Here is a 13,647-nt window from a genome sequence, read left to right as displayed (position 1 = left end):
ATGTAGTGTGTAAAAGCTGAATAACTCGGCCTACGTTGGTCAAAAGTAACACAAAATACCATATTTTTGTAGGGATTTTTGTCAGGAATACAGTGGTGTGTTTTTAAAAGCTTTGCGATGTATATTGTAGACGTGAGAAGCATTTGTTCGAGAGTATGTACCCTGAGAGGACACGCTCTCCCCATAGACTTCCATTGTAAGCGTGAAATGTGTCTCCCCCACTTTGACGGCTCATAAAATCCAAACCGAGCGCGTAGTATTAAAACCTTTGACGATTTTTGAAGAGCACAGTTGGGAGAGTAATGTGTGAAAGTTTGGAAGCCCTGGCATTTACGGTTTAGGAGGAGATAGATTTTGTTCGGGGAGTAAAAAAAGTCCTGATTTTGACAGTTTTGTCCATTTTGTGGACATTCTGTTGGAGATAGGTGAGGGGTCAGAGTGTAAGAATTGTTCGTCTTGATGAGACGAGTCCAACGGTGTTGGTCCCATATCTGTGGGACATTCGTGCAAGCAGTTACAGTGCTCCAAATTTGTTGCGAGTTTGTTGGCTCCCTAGGTGGCGCTATTGAGTTTTTGCAAATTTTTTTTTTTAAATATAAAATTTTTCGCCAGACCGGACGTGCGTGCCAAATTTCAACGAATTTCATGCATGTTTAAGGGGTGTAATTAAGCGTTAAAGTGCAGCGGAAGAAAGAAAGAATAATAATAATAATAATAATTAAAGCTGCAAGCAGCGTTGTTAGGGCCTGAGCCCCCGCGCGGCCTACGGCCGCGTCCATGACACTGGCCCCAATCCAATGGTGTAATCGGCAAATCCCTAGGCCTTGTAGTTTAGAAGATACGAGCCTCAGTGCGCTGCACAGTGTGACTGCAGAGCTGAGAGCCGGCCCTTTAAGAGCCCCTCCCTTCTCTGCTCGCTCTCTGCCATCTCTGTCAGAGCTGAGAGCAGAGCTGCCAGCTGGCCCTTTAAGAACCCCTCCCCCGCTGCACTGTGTCTGATCTGTGCTGGAGTGGAGAGAGTGGAGGATTCAGAGAAATATAGTGTGTAAAAGCTGAATAAGTCGGCATACGTTGGTCAAAAGTCACACAAAATACCATATTTTTGTAGGGATTTTTGTCAGGAATACAGTGGTGTGTTTTTAAAAGCTGTGGAATGTATGGTGTAGATGTGAGAAGCATTTGTTTGAGAGTATGTACCCTGAGAGGACACGCTCTCCCCATAGACTTCCATTGTAAGGCGAAAAGTGTCTCCCCCACTTTGACGGCTCATAAAATCCAAACCGAGCGCGTAGTATATTAACCTTGAACAACTTTTAATCAGCACAGTTGGGAGAGTAATGTGTGAAAGTTTGGAAGCCCTGGCATTTACGGTTTAGGAGGAGATAGATTTTGTTCGGGGCGCAAAATTGTCCAAAATTAGACATTCGTGTCCAAATTGTGGACATCCTGTTACAGTTAGGTCAGGGGTGTGAGTGTATGATTTATCCGTCTTGATGAGACGAGTTCAGTGGTGTTTGTCCCATGTCTGTAGGACATTCCTACAGTCTGTGGCGTGGTTTTTTGTGTATGTAGGTGGCGCTATTGAGTAGAGCGCCTCTTTTTTTTTTAAATATCGAATTTTTCACCGCACCCGATGTGCTTACCAAATTTGGTGAGTTTTCATGCATGTTTAGGGGGTCAAATTCACTTTTGAAGTGGCGAGTGTGACTTCGAAACATAATAGGGTCTTCGCCAGGGACTGGCTCAGGCCCTAATAAAACGCAGCAATTTCAGATACAATTTGTGCCACCATTGTTTTCAATGGGAGACCTCACCCCCCTGTCCCCCCCCGGACCCCCCTGTGATGTTTTTAGAGGCCTGTGATGCTCCTAAGTGTGTGTTTTTACTGCTTTTAGCGCTGACTTCGTGTCTCTCTGACTTCGAAACATAATAGGGTCTTCGCCCAGAAGTACCTTCTGGCTCAGGCCCTAATTAAAGCTGCAAGCAGCGTTGTTAGGGCCTGAGCCCCCACGCGGCCTACGGCCGCGTCCTTGACACCGGCCCGAATCCAACGGTGTAATCGGCAAATCCCTAGGCCTTGTAGTTTAGAAGATACGAGCCTCAGTGCGCTGCACAGTGTGAGTGCAGAGCTGAGAGCCGGCCCTTTAAGAGCCCCTCCCTTCTCTGCTCGCTCTCTGCCATCTCTGTCAGAGTGGAGAGCAGAGGAGGATTTGGCAGTTTTACTGACAAACACAGTCATAACTCTGCATATGTTGGTCAAAAGTGTAATGTAAAGACATCAGTTCGTAGAGTTTTTTCTCAGGAATTCAATGGTGTGTTTTCTGAAGGTGTGAGTGTTTTAATTTAGAAGCGACAAGTGTTTGTTTGAGAGTATGTACATGAGGGCAGAGAAGTGCCAATTGTGGTTTCCATGACTACAGTAAACAAATCTCTGCCATCTCTGTCAGAGCTGAGAGCAGAGCTGAGAGCAGAGCTGCCAGCTGGCCCATTAAGAACCCCTCCCCCGCTGCACTTTCTTTGATCTGTGCTAGAGTGGAGAGAGTGGAGGATTAAGAGAAATGTAGTGTGTAAAAGCTGAATAACTCGGCCTACGTTGGTGGAAAGTAACACAAAATACCATATTTTTGTAGGGATTTTTGTCAGGAATACAGTGATATGTTTTTAAAAGCTGTGCGATGTATGGTATAGACGTGAGAAGCATTTGTTCGAGAGTATGTACCATGAGAGGACACGGCCTCCCCAATGACTTCCATTGTAAGCGTAAAACGTGTCTCCCCCACTTTGAGGGCTTATAAAATCCAAACCGAGCGCGTAGTATATTAGCCTTTAAAGATTTTTGAAGAGCACAGTTGGGAGAGTAATGTGTGAAAGTTTGGAAGCCCTGGCATTTACGGTTTAGGAGGAGATAGATTTTGTTCGGGGAGTAAAAAAAGTCCTGATTTTGACAGTTTTGTCCAATTTGTGGACATTCTGTTGGAGATAGGTGAGGGGTCAGAGTGTAAGAATTGTTCGTCTTGATGAGACGAGTCCAACGGTGTTGGTCCCATGTCTGTGGGAGTTTTGTGTGAGGAGTTATAGCGCGCGAAATTAAAAAAAATTATCTTTTTTTTGTGTGGCTCCCTAGGTGGCGCTATAGACTTTAGTGGCGTTTTTGTTTTTGATTAGTGAATGTTGAGACATACCGAACGATTGTGCCAAATTTCAGCGAATTTCATGCATGTTCAGGGGGTCAAATTAGATTATGCGCGTTATGCGCATTATGCGCATATAGCGCGCACTCATTGAGAGCAAGAACAGTATAATACCAGGTTTTGAATGGGTGTGTATGTGAAAACTGGCTCCGGGCCGTCTGGCCCAGTTGCCTCATGGGTGTTGGGGGGGCCTGGGACACTGTTTAGTGTGTGTTTTTAGTGTTTTTAGTGCTGCTAATGTGTTGCTCTGCCGAGCAAACATAATAGGGTCTTCGCCAGAAGTACCTTCTGGCTCAGGCCCTAATTAAAGCTGCAAGCAGCGTTGTTAGGGCCTGAGCCCCCGCCTAACCGCGGCCGGATCGCCGGCCCCAATCCAACGGTGTAATCGGCAAATCCCTAGGCCTTGTAGTTTAGGAGATACGAGCCTCAGTTCGCTGCACAGTGCGAGTGCAGAGTTGAGAGCCGGCCCTTTAAGAGCCCCTCCCTTCTCTGCTCGCTCTCTGCCATCTGTGTCAGAGTGGAGAGCAGAGGAGGATTTGGCAGTTTAACTGTGAAACACAGTCATAACTCAGCATATGTTGGTCAAAAGTGCAATGTAAGGACATCAGTGCGTAGAGTTTTTTCTCAGGAATTCAATGGTGTGTTTTCTGAAGGTGTGAGTCTTTTAGTTTAGAAGCTACAAGTGTTTGTTTGAGAGTATGTACATGAGGGCAGAGAAGCTCCAATTGTGGTTTCCATGACTACAGTAAACAAATCTCTGCCATCTGTGCTAGAGTGGAGAGCAGCTGAAAAATGCACATTTTCAGTGTGTGAAAGTCAAATAACTCTGCATATGTTGCTTCAAAGTGCAATGTAACCCCATATTTTTGTAGGGATTTTTCTGAGGAATCCAGTGGTGTGTTTTGTGAAGCTGTGAGAGTTTCATTGTAGACGTGAGAAGCATTTGTTTGAGAGTATGTACCATGAGAGGACACAGCCTCCCCATTGACTTCCATTGTAACGTAAAACGTGTCTCCCCGACTTTGACGGCTTATAAAATGGGAACCGATTGGATTTTGAAAAAACCTTTAAAGATTTTTGAAGAGCAGTGTTGGGAGAGTCATGTGTGAAAGTCTGGAAGCAATACCATTAACGGCCTAGGAGGAGATAGATTTTGTTCGGGGAGTAAAAAATTCCTTTTTTTGACAGTTTTGTCCAATTTGTGGACATTGTGTTGTAGATAGGTGAGAGGTCAGAGTGTATGAATTTTTCGTCTTAATGAGACGATTCCAACGGTGTTGGTCCCATGTCTGTGGGACATTCGTGCAAGCAGTTATAACGATTCTAATTTTTGTGTACTTTTGTAGCTCTGTAGGTGGCGCTATTGAGTTTTTCCGGATTTTTTTTTTTAAATATCGAATTTTTCGCCGGACCGGACGTGCGTGCAAAATTTCAGCGAATTTCATGCATGTTCAGGGGGTCAAATTAAGCGTTTAAGATGTCGCGGAAGAAAGAAAGAATAATAATAATAATAATTAAAGCTGCAAGCAGCGTTGTTAGGGCCTGAGCCCCCGCCTAACCGCGGCCAGATCGCCGGCCCGAATCCAACGGTGTAATCGGCAAATCCCTAGGCCTTGTAGTTTAGGAGATACGAGCCTCAGTGCGCTGCACAGTGCGAGTGCAGAGCTGAGAGCCGGCCCTTTAAGAGCCCCTCCCTTCTCTGCTCGCTCTCTGCCATCTGTGTCAGAGCTGAGAGCAGAGCTGAGAGCAGAGCTGCCAGCTGGCCCTTTAAGAACCCCTCCCTTCTCTGCTCGCTCTCTGCCATCTGTGTCAGAGCTGAGAGCAGAGGAGGATTTGGCAGTTTAAGTGTGAAACATTGTCATAACTCAGCATATGTTGGTCAAAAGTTACAAGTAAAGAGATATTTTCGTACAGTTTTTTATCAGGAATTCAATAATGTGTTTTTTGAAGGTGTGAGTGTTTTAATGTACAAGCTAGAAGTGTTTGAGAATATGTACCATGAGAGCAGAGACGCTCCCTTTCTGTTTCCATGACAACAGTAAACAAATCTCTACCATCTGTATTAGACTGAAGGGCAGAGGAGGATTCTGCCAGTTTTACTGTTAAAAACAGTCATTAACTCTCCATATGTTGGCCAATAGTAAAATGTAAGGTCATCTTTTTCAGTTGTGACTCCAAGTGCTGAGCTGACAGCATTGATCCGTCTGCCTGTCATCTTCTGTCCTACCTTTGTCTAAGTTTGATGTGCTTCTCCTAGTGAAGGTGTTGAATGACATCATCAATCCCAGGGTGATGGAGAAGTGCTCCTCCATCCATGTTGGTATCAAAGTGGTGAGAGTTGAAGTTGAGGAGGTAGAAGCTCCAGTTGGACCCAAAGTGTGACTGCAGATGTGACAGCTTCATATTGACCCTTGTGTTCATCATTGTCTGTGCTACCTGTTGGCTGTCACTTTACTGTGGTTCTTCCAGTTAAGTTGCTGAATATCATCAAGCATGAATGTGGCAAAATACAGCATTGAAAACAGGACATTTGACTGTGGATTAGAAAGTTCAACATTCATTGTCCATGTACAGTTATTGTGACAATAAAAGACAGACATCAGCTGTGGTGAACATGGGAATTTATTAACTGATTAATTTGAACAAAAGGTCAATTAGAGACAGTCACTGCATGTGTAACAAAATGGAAATTATAAATCTGAAGTCAAATAAAAATGCATTTAGAACATACAGTGAACATAATTAATGAAAGTAATTTACAACTTAAATGAAATTTCTCCCCGTTGGGGTTCAATGAACAAACTATTTACAAGTTTAGTGAAAGAAACCCAACATTCCCACATGAGCAAGCACTTGGCGACGGTGGTGAGGAAAAACTCCCTTTTACAGGAAGAAACCTCAGGCAGAACCAGGCTCAAAGTGGGCGGCCACCTGCCTGGACCGGTTGGGGTTGAGAGGGAGAGGGAGAGAGACGGGGCTGGGGTGGAGAGGGGAGATAGACTTGGGGGTGAGGGGCGGGGGCAGTGGGAGAAGAGGAGAGAGATACAGAGAGAGAGAGAGAGAGACAAAGAGGGAGGGGGCTGAGAGGAGAGACAACAGGCAAAAATACATACAGAATACATTTATAAAACATTCATAAGAGACCAACAGCAATAATGTGACAGACAGTGACTCACAACAACTATAAACAACAAACAACAACTATAAATACCAACAACAACTATAAATATCAACTACAACAACGTGCTGTGACCCATGATTGTCACGCAGCACCAGTGGAACCATGATTCGTGGAGCTAAACTACCAACTCATAGTCACAACAAAACTGCAGTAAGTGCAGTGCGTGACAGTGGAATAAGTTAATAATAAATACATGAATAAATACCTTAAAAACCGTGCATGTCAAGACATGCACAGAATAAATAACCAAAGTTAAAAAGGTTAAAAAGATTAAAAAGGGCACAGAGAGGTGGAGTGGGACTTTCTATTCTAACAAATGCCAACAGTCATGCCAGGCTTCCTATCAACAACAGGTCCGAGTCAACTTGTCCTACCAGCACACACAGAGCCAACTGAGCTGACATGAGGCTAGTATTTGACCTGGGACAGCCATGTAGCTTTGACACTCAGTCATCCTGGTGGTCAGAATCGCCCTGGAAATCCTCCAAGTCATCCAAGCTAAACAAACTGGCGAGGTCATCGAACTCCCCCTGATCATCTGAAACAGAAAACCTACACAGGATCCCTTCGTGATCGCTGAAGTAGGCTGGCCAGACTGCACATTCCACGTCGTACTGTGACGTTTTAACGTAAACGTGGTCAATTAGCGTCCCCTTTTCTGTGGTCTCTTGTGTCACGTGTTGGGTGAACCCTTTTTCTTCCATAAATTTACAAATTGATGACCCTTTCAAAATGTTCTCATTAAAGTCTCCCATGACTACAACAGTGTTACTTGTTGGAGTTAACCAGTCAAGCAACCTCCCCACATTGCCTTTGAACAGCAAATTTGGATACGCTGGTGGACGGTAAATGACGGCCAGGGAAATGCTCAATTTTTTGTGCAGGCACACCAAGCACTCCAGATTGAAATCGGGTACCTGCAGAATGTCGACGTCCGAATGGGCTAAACTATACAGGCCGACGCCACCGCGTTCTAACTGCTGGAATTTGGAGAATGTGGGGTCAGCGGCGCTGTAACACAGAGACCGAGGACGACTGTGGAAATCGTAGCCAGAGATTTGCACACAGTCCAATGAGGACTGTGCAGTGAGCCATGTTTCTGTGACAGCAATGCAGTTAAGCTGCAAATGCTGCGTGCAGGACACCAAGTCTAGCAGGTGGCGACTTAAACTTTGTACGTTCATCAAATACACCGCGAACTGTGTATTTGATGAAGGCTGCTCAATCAAAAATGGAGGCATGCTAGCCATGGCCTCCTTAATGGTGTCCTTGCAGTAAATGGCCTTTTCTTCAAAGTCCTTGATGATCAGTCCCGACAAGGCCCTAACACGACTGAGAGCTACATACGCCTGCCCAGGTGCAAATACCTTCTTTAAAGACACAACAGCCTGGTCTACAGTCAACCCCTGTACTTTGTGGACTGTACAAGCCCACGCTAGCCTGAGGGGAAACTGCACCCGCACACAACCGCGCTTCCTGGTCTTCTCCCTGTCTGGTTCAATAGCAGTAGAATGCCTGTATTCTACTGCTGCGTGTGGACGCTCTGTCCTCCTCTGTCTGCCAATGTTGTCGTCATCGAACTTGACGTAAATTCTCAGAGGAAATGTGGGGTCGGGGCCAAATTCAATGTAGCTGACAGTGCCACACGCGCCATTGACCAGACCGTCCTGGACGTCGACGTTACGACAGAGCATGACTCTGGCGTTTTTGGCCAAACACAATTTAGATTCCAAACACGTGCCCTGCCCCTTGCTAATGATTCCAGGTTCCAATTTGCCGGTTTTGCGGTTCGGCGTAAAGTCTTTAGCGTCAATTTCAACATAATCTGGGCACGTGCGGAACAACTGGTTCAAATTAAATTCTTCCACTTGCACATTTGTGGTGAAAATATGCAAGGCCGAGCTATCTTCCCCTGTCTCTCGCGATTTCAAAATTTGGACGTCGCCGTCTAACATGGGGGTTTTCTTGGAACGCACCCGAAGCCTGTTCAACATCTCAGCAAAGGAGCTGTCCTTCTGTCTGACGACAGTGGTCAGCTCCACCACGCTAAAGTGGCACCACAGGTCCACACCAACCTGACCAGCGTACAGCGGCTTCCCTTTAACGGGAGGCAACTGGTAGAAGTCACCGACGGCTATGACGCTAACATTACCAAATGGGGAAAAGTCACCGGTCTGTTTAAGCTGCCTCAACCTGCCGTGAACGTATGCCAACAGATTGTGATCAACCATGCTAATCTCATCAATGATGACAATTTGGAGGTCTCTAAATGTGGCCCTTAGAGAGTTCAGTTTGTCTTCTCCCAAGGGTGTGTAAGGCAAGCTGGAGTGTGTGCCAATACTCAGCGAGTGATGAATTGTTGCTGCATTTAAAGTGTATGCAGCTATGCCCGTGGAGGCCATTAACAGAACCGAAATGCTATCTGGTTGATGACAAAGTGTTGCCAGCAGTCTCCCGGCCTCGTACTGAATGGCCCTAATTAAGTGACTTTTCCCCGTCCCTGCACCGCCTGTCAAAAACACATGCAGAGGCTCTGGGTTCTTACCCATGGCCTTCTGCAGACACCACTGTCTAACTTTGTTGAAGACAGCCATTTGCGTCTCGTTCAGAGACCTAACTAAGGCCAAGCCGTCACTTCTGGGCAAAATGCTCCTGTTCCTCTCCAAAAACACATCTGTTTTTGGTTTGGCAGCCGCCAAATCGGGAACATTTTGTAAGGCGTCGGCCAAATGCTCATCAGCATTTTCGCCTTGCCGTTGCTCCTTCATCTCCTCTAAACACTCGAGGCGTTCCGCTTCCAGCTCAGGACAGAGCTCCCCCCAAACATCCTCATCCACCTGACCTTGCTGAGCAATCTCCTCAGCGTGATCCAACTCAGGACAATCGACCTCAAACCTGGCCCTGTTCTCATCGACGACGCTTTGCACCGACTTCATCGAACCGTCCCTAAACCTAACCTCTCCATCCTTATAGAACTGACTGAACAGATGAAACCCCTCAGGTTTCAGATCTGCGTCAATTCTGTAATGGAGATACATCTGAAGCAGACTCTGATAGTGTGCTTCCTCTTGCTTTTCTAAATCAAAGCGCATGTAGCGCACAACAGCGAACTGAGACCGCGTTCTCCTCGAGATGAAGCCAAGTCCATTCTTCAGTTGAATCATGTTCTTGGGCTTTTCATTCTTGCTGAGAAGACGATACTCAGACGCAAACGTAGCCATACACATGTCATCAAACACCTGGTCATCTGGCCTGCTCCTATACCTATCGACTATATTTGGCATCCACATATCCTCTGACCTCATGTCACCACAAGCGGCTTTCTGCCTCAACACACTGAGGGGTAAACTCATCCTAACTACATTTGCCCCTGTTGGCACAAAAACAACCTTCCTGGAACACTCCCTCAGATGCATGTTCGTTAGCCTGTACACCGACTCCTGGGCACAAACGTCCCTGTTGTGCAAATACACACTTCCTAGTTTTTTCAAAGCCTCTCTAGCAGAGAGATTTGATTGTTTGGATGCTTCTTTTTGTGCGTTGGCCAATAAAAGCCCAATTTCTCTCTCGGCTTTGGTTATATACGAAATGATATAAATGATTACCGCATAGGCATCGGTGACAAAGCTAATGTCCATGTTAGCATTCCAGCACTTCAACAATTTCTTATTGTACTGGTTCACCCAGACATCCTTTACCCCTCTTTTATAGACTACCCTAGTCTTTGTGTGCAGGCGCTTATAAGCCAGCTCAAAAACCTCCTGATTAATGCCCAGAGTCTGGAACAAGTGGTCCACGCTAGCGTAGGCCACTTCTCCTGCGTCCGCTTTTTTAACAGCCTTCTTCACGGCTTTCAAAATGGCGTGTGCCGTCTCCTTATTAATGGGATTCGTGTCTTGGAAACAATTACAGACCGGCACGCTTGTTGACTGAGGATTCTCTCTGGCCTTCGGATCACAGGTACAGGTTTTAATTTCCGTTTTACAAACAAAAGTTCGTGCCGAAACAACTTTTGGGAAATGGAAGCGACACGTTCCGTGTTTCAAACAGGATTTGGTGTGTCGCCTGGAGTGGGCTTGAACCGATGCCACGATAGCCGATAACGTGTCATCGTCAGGGTTTAAGTCGCAGGTGACATATTGGTCAATAAATGCCACCACCTCCTCATCTGTGTTCTTATCAATTTGGGGAGCCCCCTCAATCCAAAACAGACAGTGGACATGAGGGGAGCCGCGCTGCTGAAATTCTACCCTATAAAAGTAATCTGTGATTTTGCCAATCGGTTGTGAAGGAGACTTGAGAACCTCATTCAAGAAGCAATGCCACCTGTAATCAAACATCCTCGCGGCTGTCACGGGGTTCCTGCGCAACAGCTCGCACCTGTCTGCCCACTCCAAATCCTCTACCGTCTGCGTTCTGCCCTCCTGCTTCAGGATACTGGTCAGGAGATTCTGCCAGCGCAGATCAGCAGACGAAAACGAACAGAACCACGTCGGAATCCCCAACTGACGGACGCATGCTAACAGGTCCTTCTGAACCGACTGCCAAAAGGCAGGCGTTCCTCGAATGGGCTTCAGAAATCTGAAGCCCTCGTCGACCTGCAACATCTGCTTCAAAGTGTCCTCGTTCATCAGCATCGCTGCGCTAACCTTCTGGGACTTCTGACCTGCCCTACCCTTACGCCCTGCCACGGAAACCTTAGAGGACACTTGCTCAGTCTCAGACATGTACTGACTGAAAAAAATGTACTCAACGTTGCCGGAATAGCGGCCATCCGCATGCATAATCCGGTTGTTGAAGTACCGCGTCAATGTCAACGCTTGCGAGCGCCCGTCGTGAAATGTTTTCCTACCCAGAGGAAACAAGACGGGGAAACACTTGGCCTCGTTCGTGTGGTCAGAAAGCAGCCTAACTGGACTATTCCCTTCCGCAGGCGCCACGTTGATTATGTCCTCGAAATACTGGTCTAATGCTTCCTGACCAATATCAACAGGCATAAGGCAAGTGTCCTGAAACATGCAGTGCTGCTGTCTGTCATGCAACAGTTCATCTTGAATTATTTCTGTTGAATCATCTATCACGTCGTCTTGACCACCTGACGGAGCTGTCACAGCACCCTCTGAAATGACCTGCTTCACCTCATCAGACTCTGCCCCCTCTACGACAGCTCCGTCCTCACCGTCAGACTGAACCTCCTCAGTCTCGCCATCGTCCTGGCGACAAAAGTCATTGACCCAATCCTCATTGAAGTCAATGTCCTTGTAGAAAGGATTATTCCTTTTCAAAAAGTGCAGCGCCTGTCTTACTCGTGTACTGTCGACAAACTGATATCGATAATGGCCTTTGTAGGTCAACTTGCGTTTAAGTTTGACCTGCATCATGGACCCTTCCACGCTAGTCCTAGGCAACACATTGGTTGTCTGCACGACATTAGCCGGAACGCATGTTACCGGCCCATGTACTCCGTTCTGCCCCCCTTTAGGCAATGCCAACAATTTCATGAACGGAATATGCAGCGCAATCAAGTGTTGCTCCAAGCTATTCAAACATCCCAGTTCCGGCGGAATGGGATCCGGTGTCAGGTTGTTGACCCAACACTCAGCTGGAATCTGCCCTTTGGAAATTTTACTGTGACACGTATAGCAGATCCAAAGTTCCCCTCTACAAGCTGCCAAAGCACAAGGCACAACACAATCACTACCACACCTATGCAAATACGTGTCACTTATGCATCGGTTAGCAACCGCAACTCTAGCAGAATTTCCAGCGTACATTTCGTAACTACAACCCAGCACCTGAGTTCTGAACAACAACCGATGACAGACACAACAAATGAACTCAGGGCCGTCTCTAACCTTATCCAAGAATTGTTCCATGACAAAGTCAAAGTCTTGATACTTCTCAGCTCTTTTTGTCCTATTTAATTTAACAGTAGCAATAACTTTTTTCTTAAATTCTGAACTGCCATGATACTTCTTTGTTATAACTTCCTTGTGATTTGCTATAACTGTCTGTCTATGCTTGATGTTGTGTCTATACTTAACACGACTTCTGGCTTTAACGCTCTGCCTATGCTTGATGTCATCTCTGTATTTGACAGCACTTCTGGCTTTTACATTTTGTCTATGTTGGAGATTGTTTCTATATTTGTTTACACTTTTGGCTATCATACTGAGTCTGTGTTTGATATTTTGTTGATATTTGACTAAACTTCGAGCTTTACTTCTTGTCTTAACTTTGTGTCTATGCTGGGGATTCTGTTGGTAGTTTAGTCTACTCTTTGCTCTGACACTGTCTTTGTATGCTAAACGTGTGTGATACTTATTAAGCGTTTGTAATTTTTTCCTCTCTCTGTAGAGAGCATTTTCCCAATACATGTTTTTGTTAGTCAAGATATGTTTCTCTCTCGTCAATTTATTCAATTTGTCCTGTTTTGTTTTTTTTAGCTGCAAATATTTTGACCTCCCAGCATCAACAGTTACTTTTGACTGCGTATGCACTTGCAGAAACTGATCAGTATCAAGACCTTTGTCAGAAACAACAAAAGGGAAATGACATCCTACATATTCTGTGTGACAGTTAGCAGGAACTTGCAACTTAGTCCTCAAGGTGTAATTTTCCACTTGTACAACTTTACAGTAAGCATAACAGGTCTGTTGTCCCAGCTTAGACACACAGACCACATTCTCAAAATGCCTGTCCAGGATGTTTTGTACATAAATGCACTCTGGGTAAAAAAGGTCACCAGCACTGCAATATTTAATCCAACGTCCATCCACAAACGTACAAACACTAACTCCTAAGAAATCTGCTGTGACCTGTATTTCCACCTCTGTGGCCCAAGTGTTAACATATTTCATCCTGGACTGCTGGAGGTACTGTGACACAGATGAATACTGTCTTCTCAAAAGAGAGACATATTTCTGAGCATTTCTCTCCAGCTCTTTACAAACAGCTGATCTAATCTTCCGATGGTGCTTCTGTGAGCCACTCACTGCCTGAGAGATGGCTCTGAAGAAGCAGTTCCCATCAGCAACGATCCTCTCATTCTTACATGGAGGACCGATCAATCCAACTTCTGTTGAGAGTGGAGGATTGACCTTGTCAAAGTCAACATGTAACTTTTGACACAAAAGCTTACAGGAATCTACACCAAGAGGACAAAACAGCAGCGCACCATTTGTGGCAACACTAATAATTTCGATGTCTGCACTAGGTGTACTCTCATCAAGTGTCTTTAATTTCTTTGACACATGGGTGTCAGGAGAAATTTTG

General features: G+C 45.6%; 1 protein-coding gene across 1 annotated transcript; it reads right to left on the bottom strand.

The window, feature by feature from the left end:
- Positions 1-5,795: 5,795 nt before the first annotated feature.
- LOC147270846 (uncharacterized) lies at positions 5,796-12,557 on the bottom strand. Its single transcript, XM_086201143.1, has one exon. The coding sequence runs from the start codon at positions 12,540-12,542 to the stop codon at positions 6,819-6,821; it is 5,724 nt and encodes a 1,907-aa protein (XP_086057269.1). The 5' UTR covers positions 12,543-12,557; the 3' UTR covers positions 5,796-6,818.
- Between the last annotated feature and the right edge of the window lie 1,090 nt (positions 12,558-13,647).

This window comes from Aulostomus chinensis, chromosome 1 (genome assembly GCF_037954235.1).
Source record: "Aulostomus chinensis isolate RoL2024-O1b breed Wild chromosome 1, RoL_Achi_v1.0, whole genome shotgun sequence".
NCBI classification, from domain to species: Eukaryota; Metazoa; Chordata; class Actinopteri; order Syngnathiformes; family Aulostomidae; genus Aulostomus; species Aulostomus chinensis.
Note: the sequence above shows the minus strand (reverse complement) of the source record. Positions and strands in the feature narration are given on the sequence as shown.

Excerpts from the sequence above, each read along its gene's own strand:
- LOC147270846 (XM_086201143.1), bottom strand. The coding sequence starts at position 12,542 with ATGATAGCCAAAAGTGTAAACAAATATAGAAACAATCTCCAACATAGA.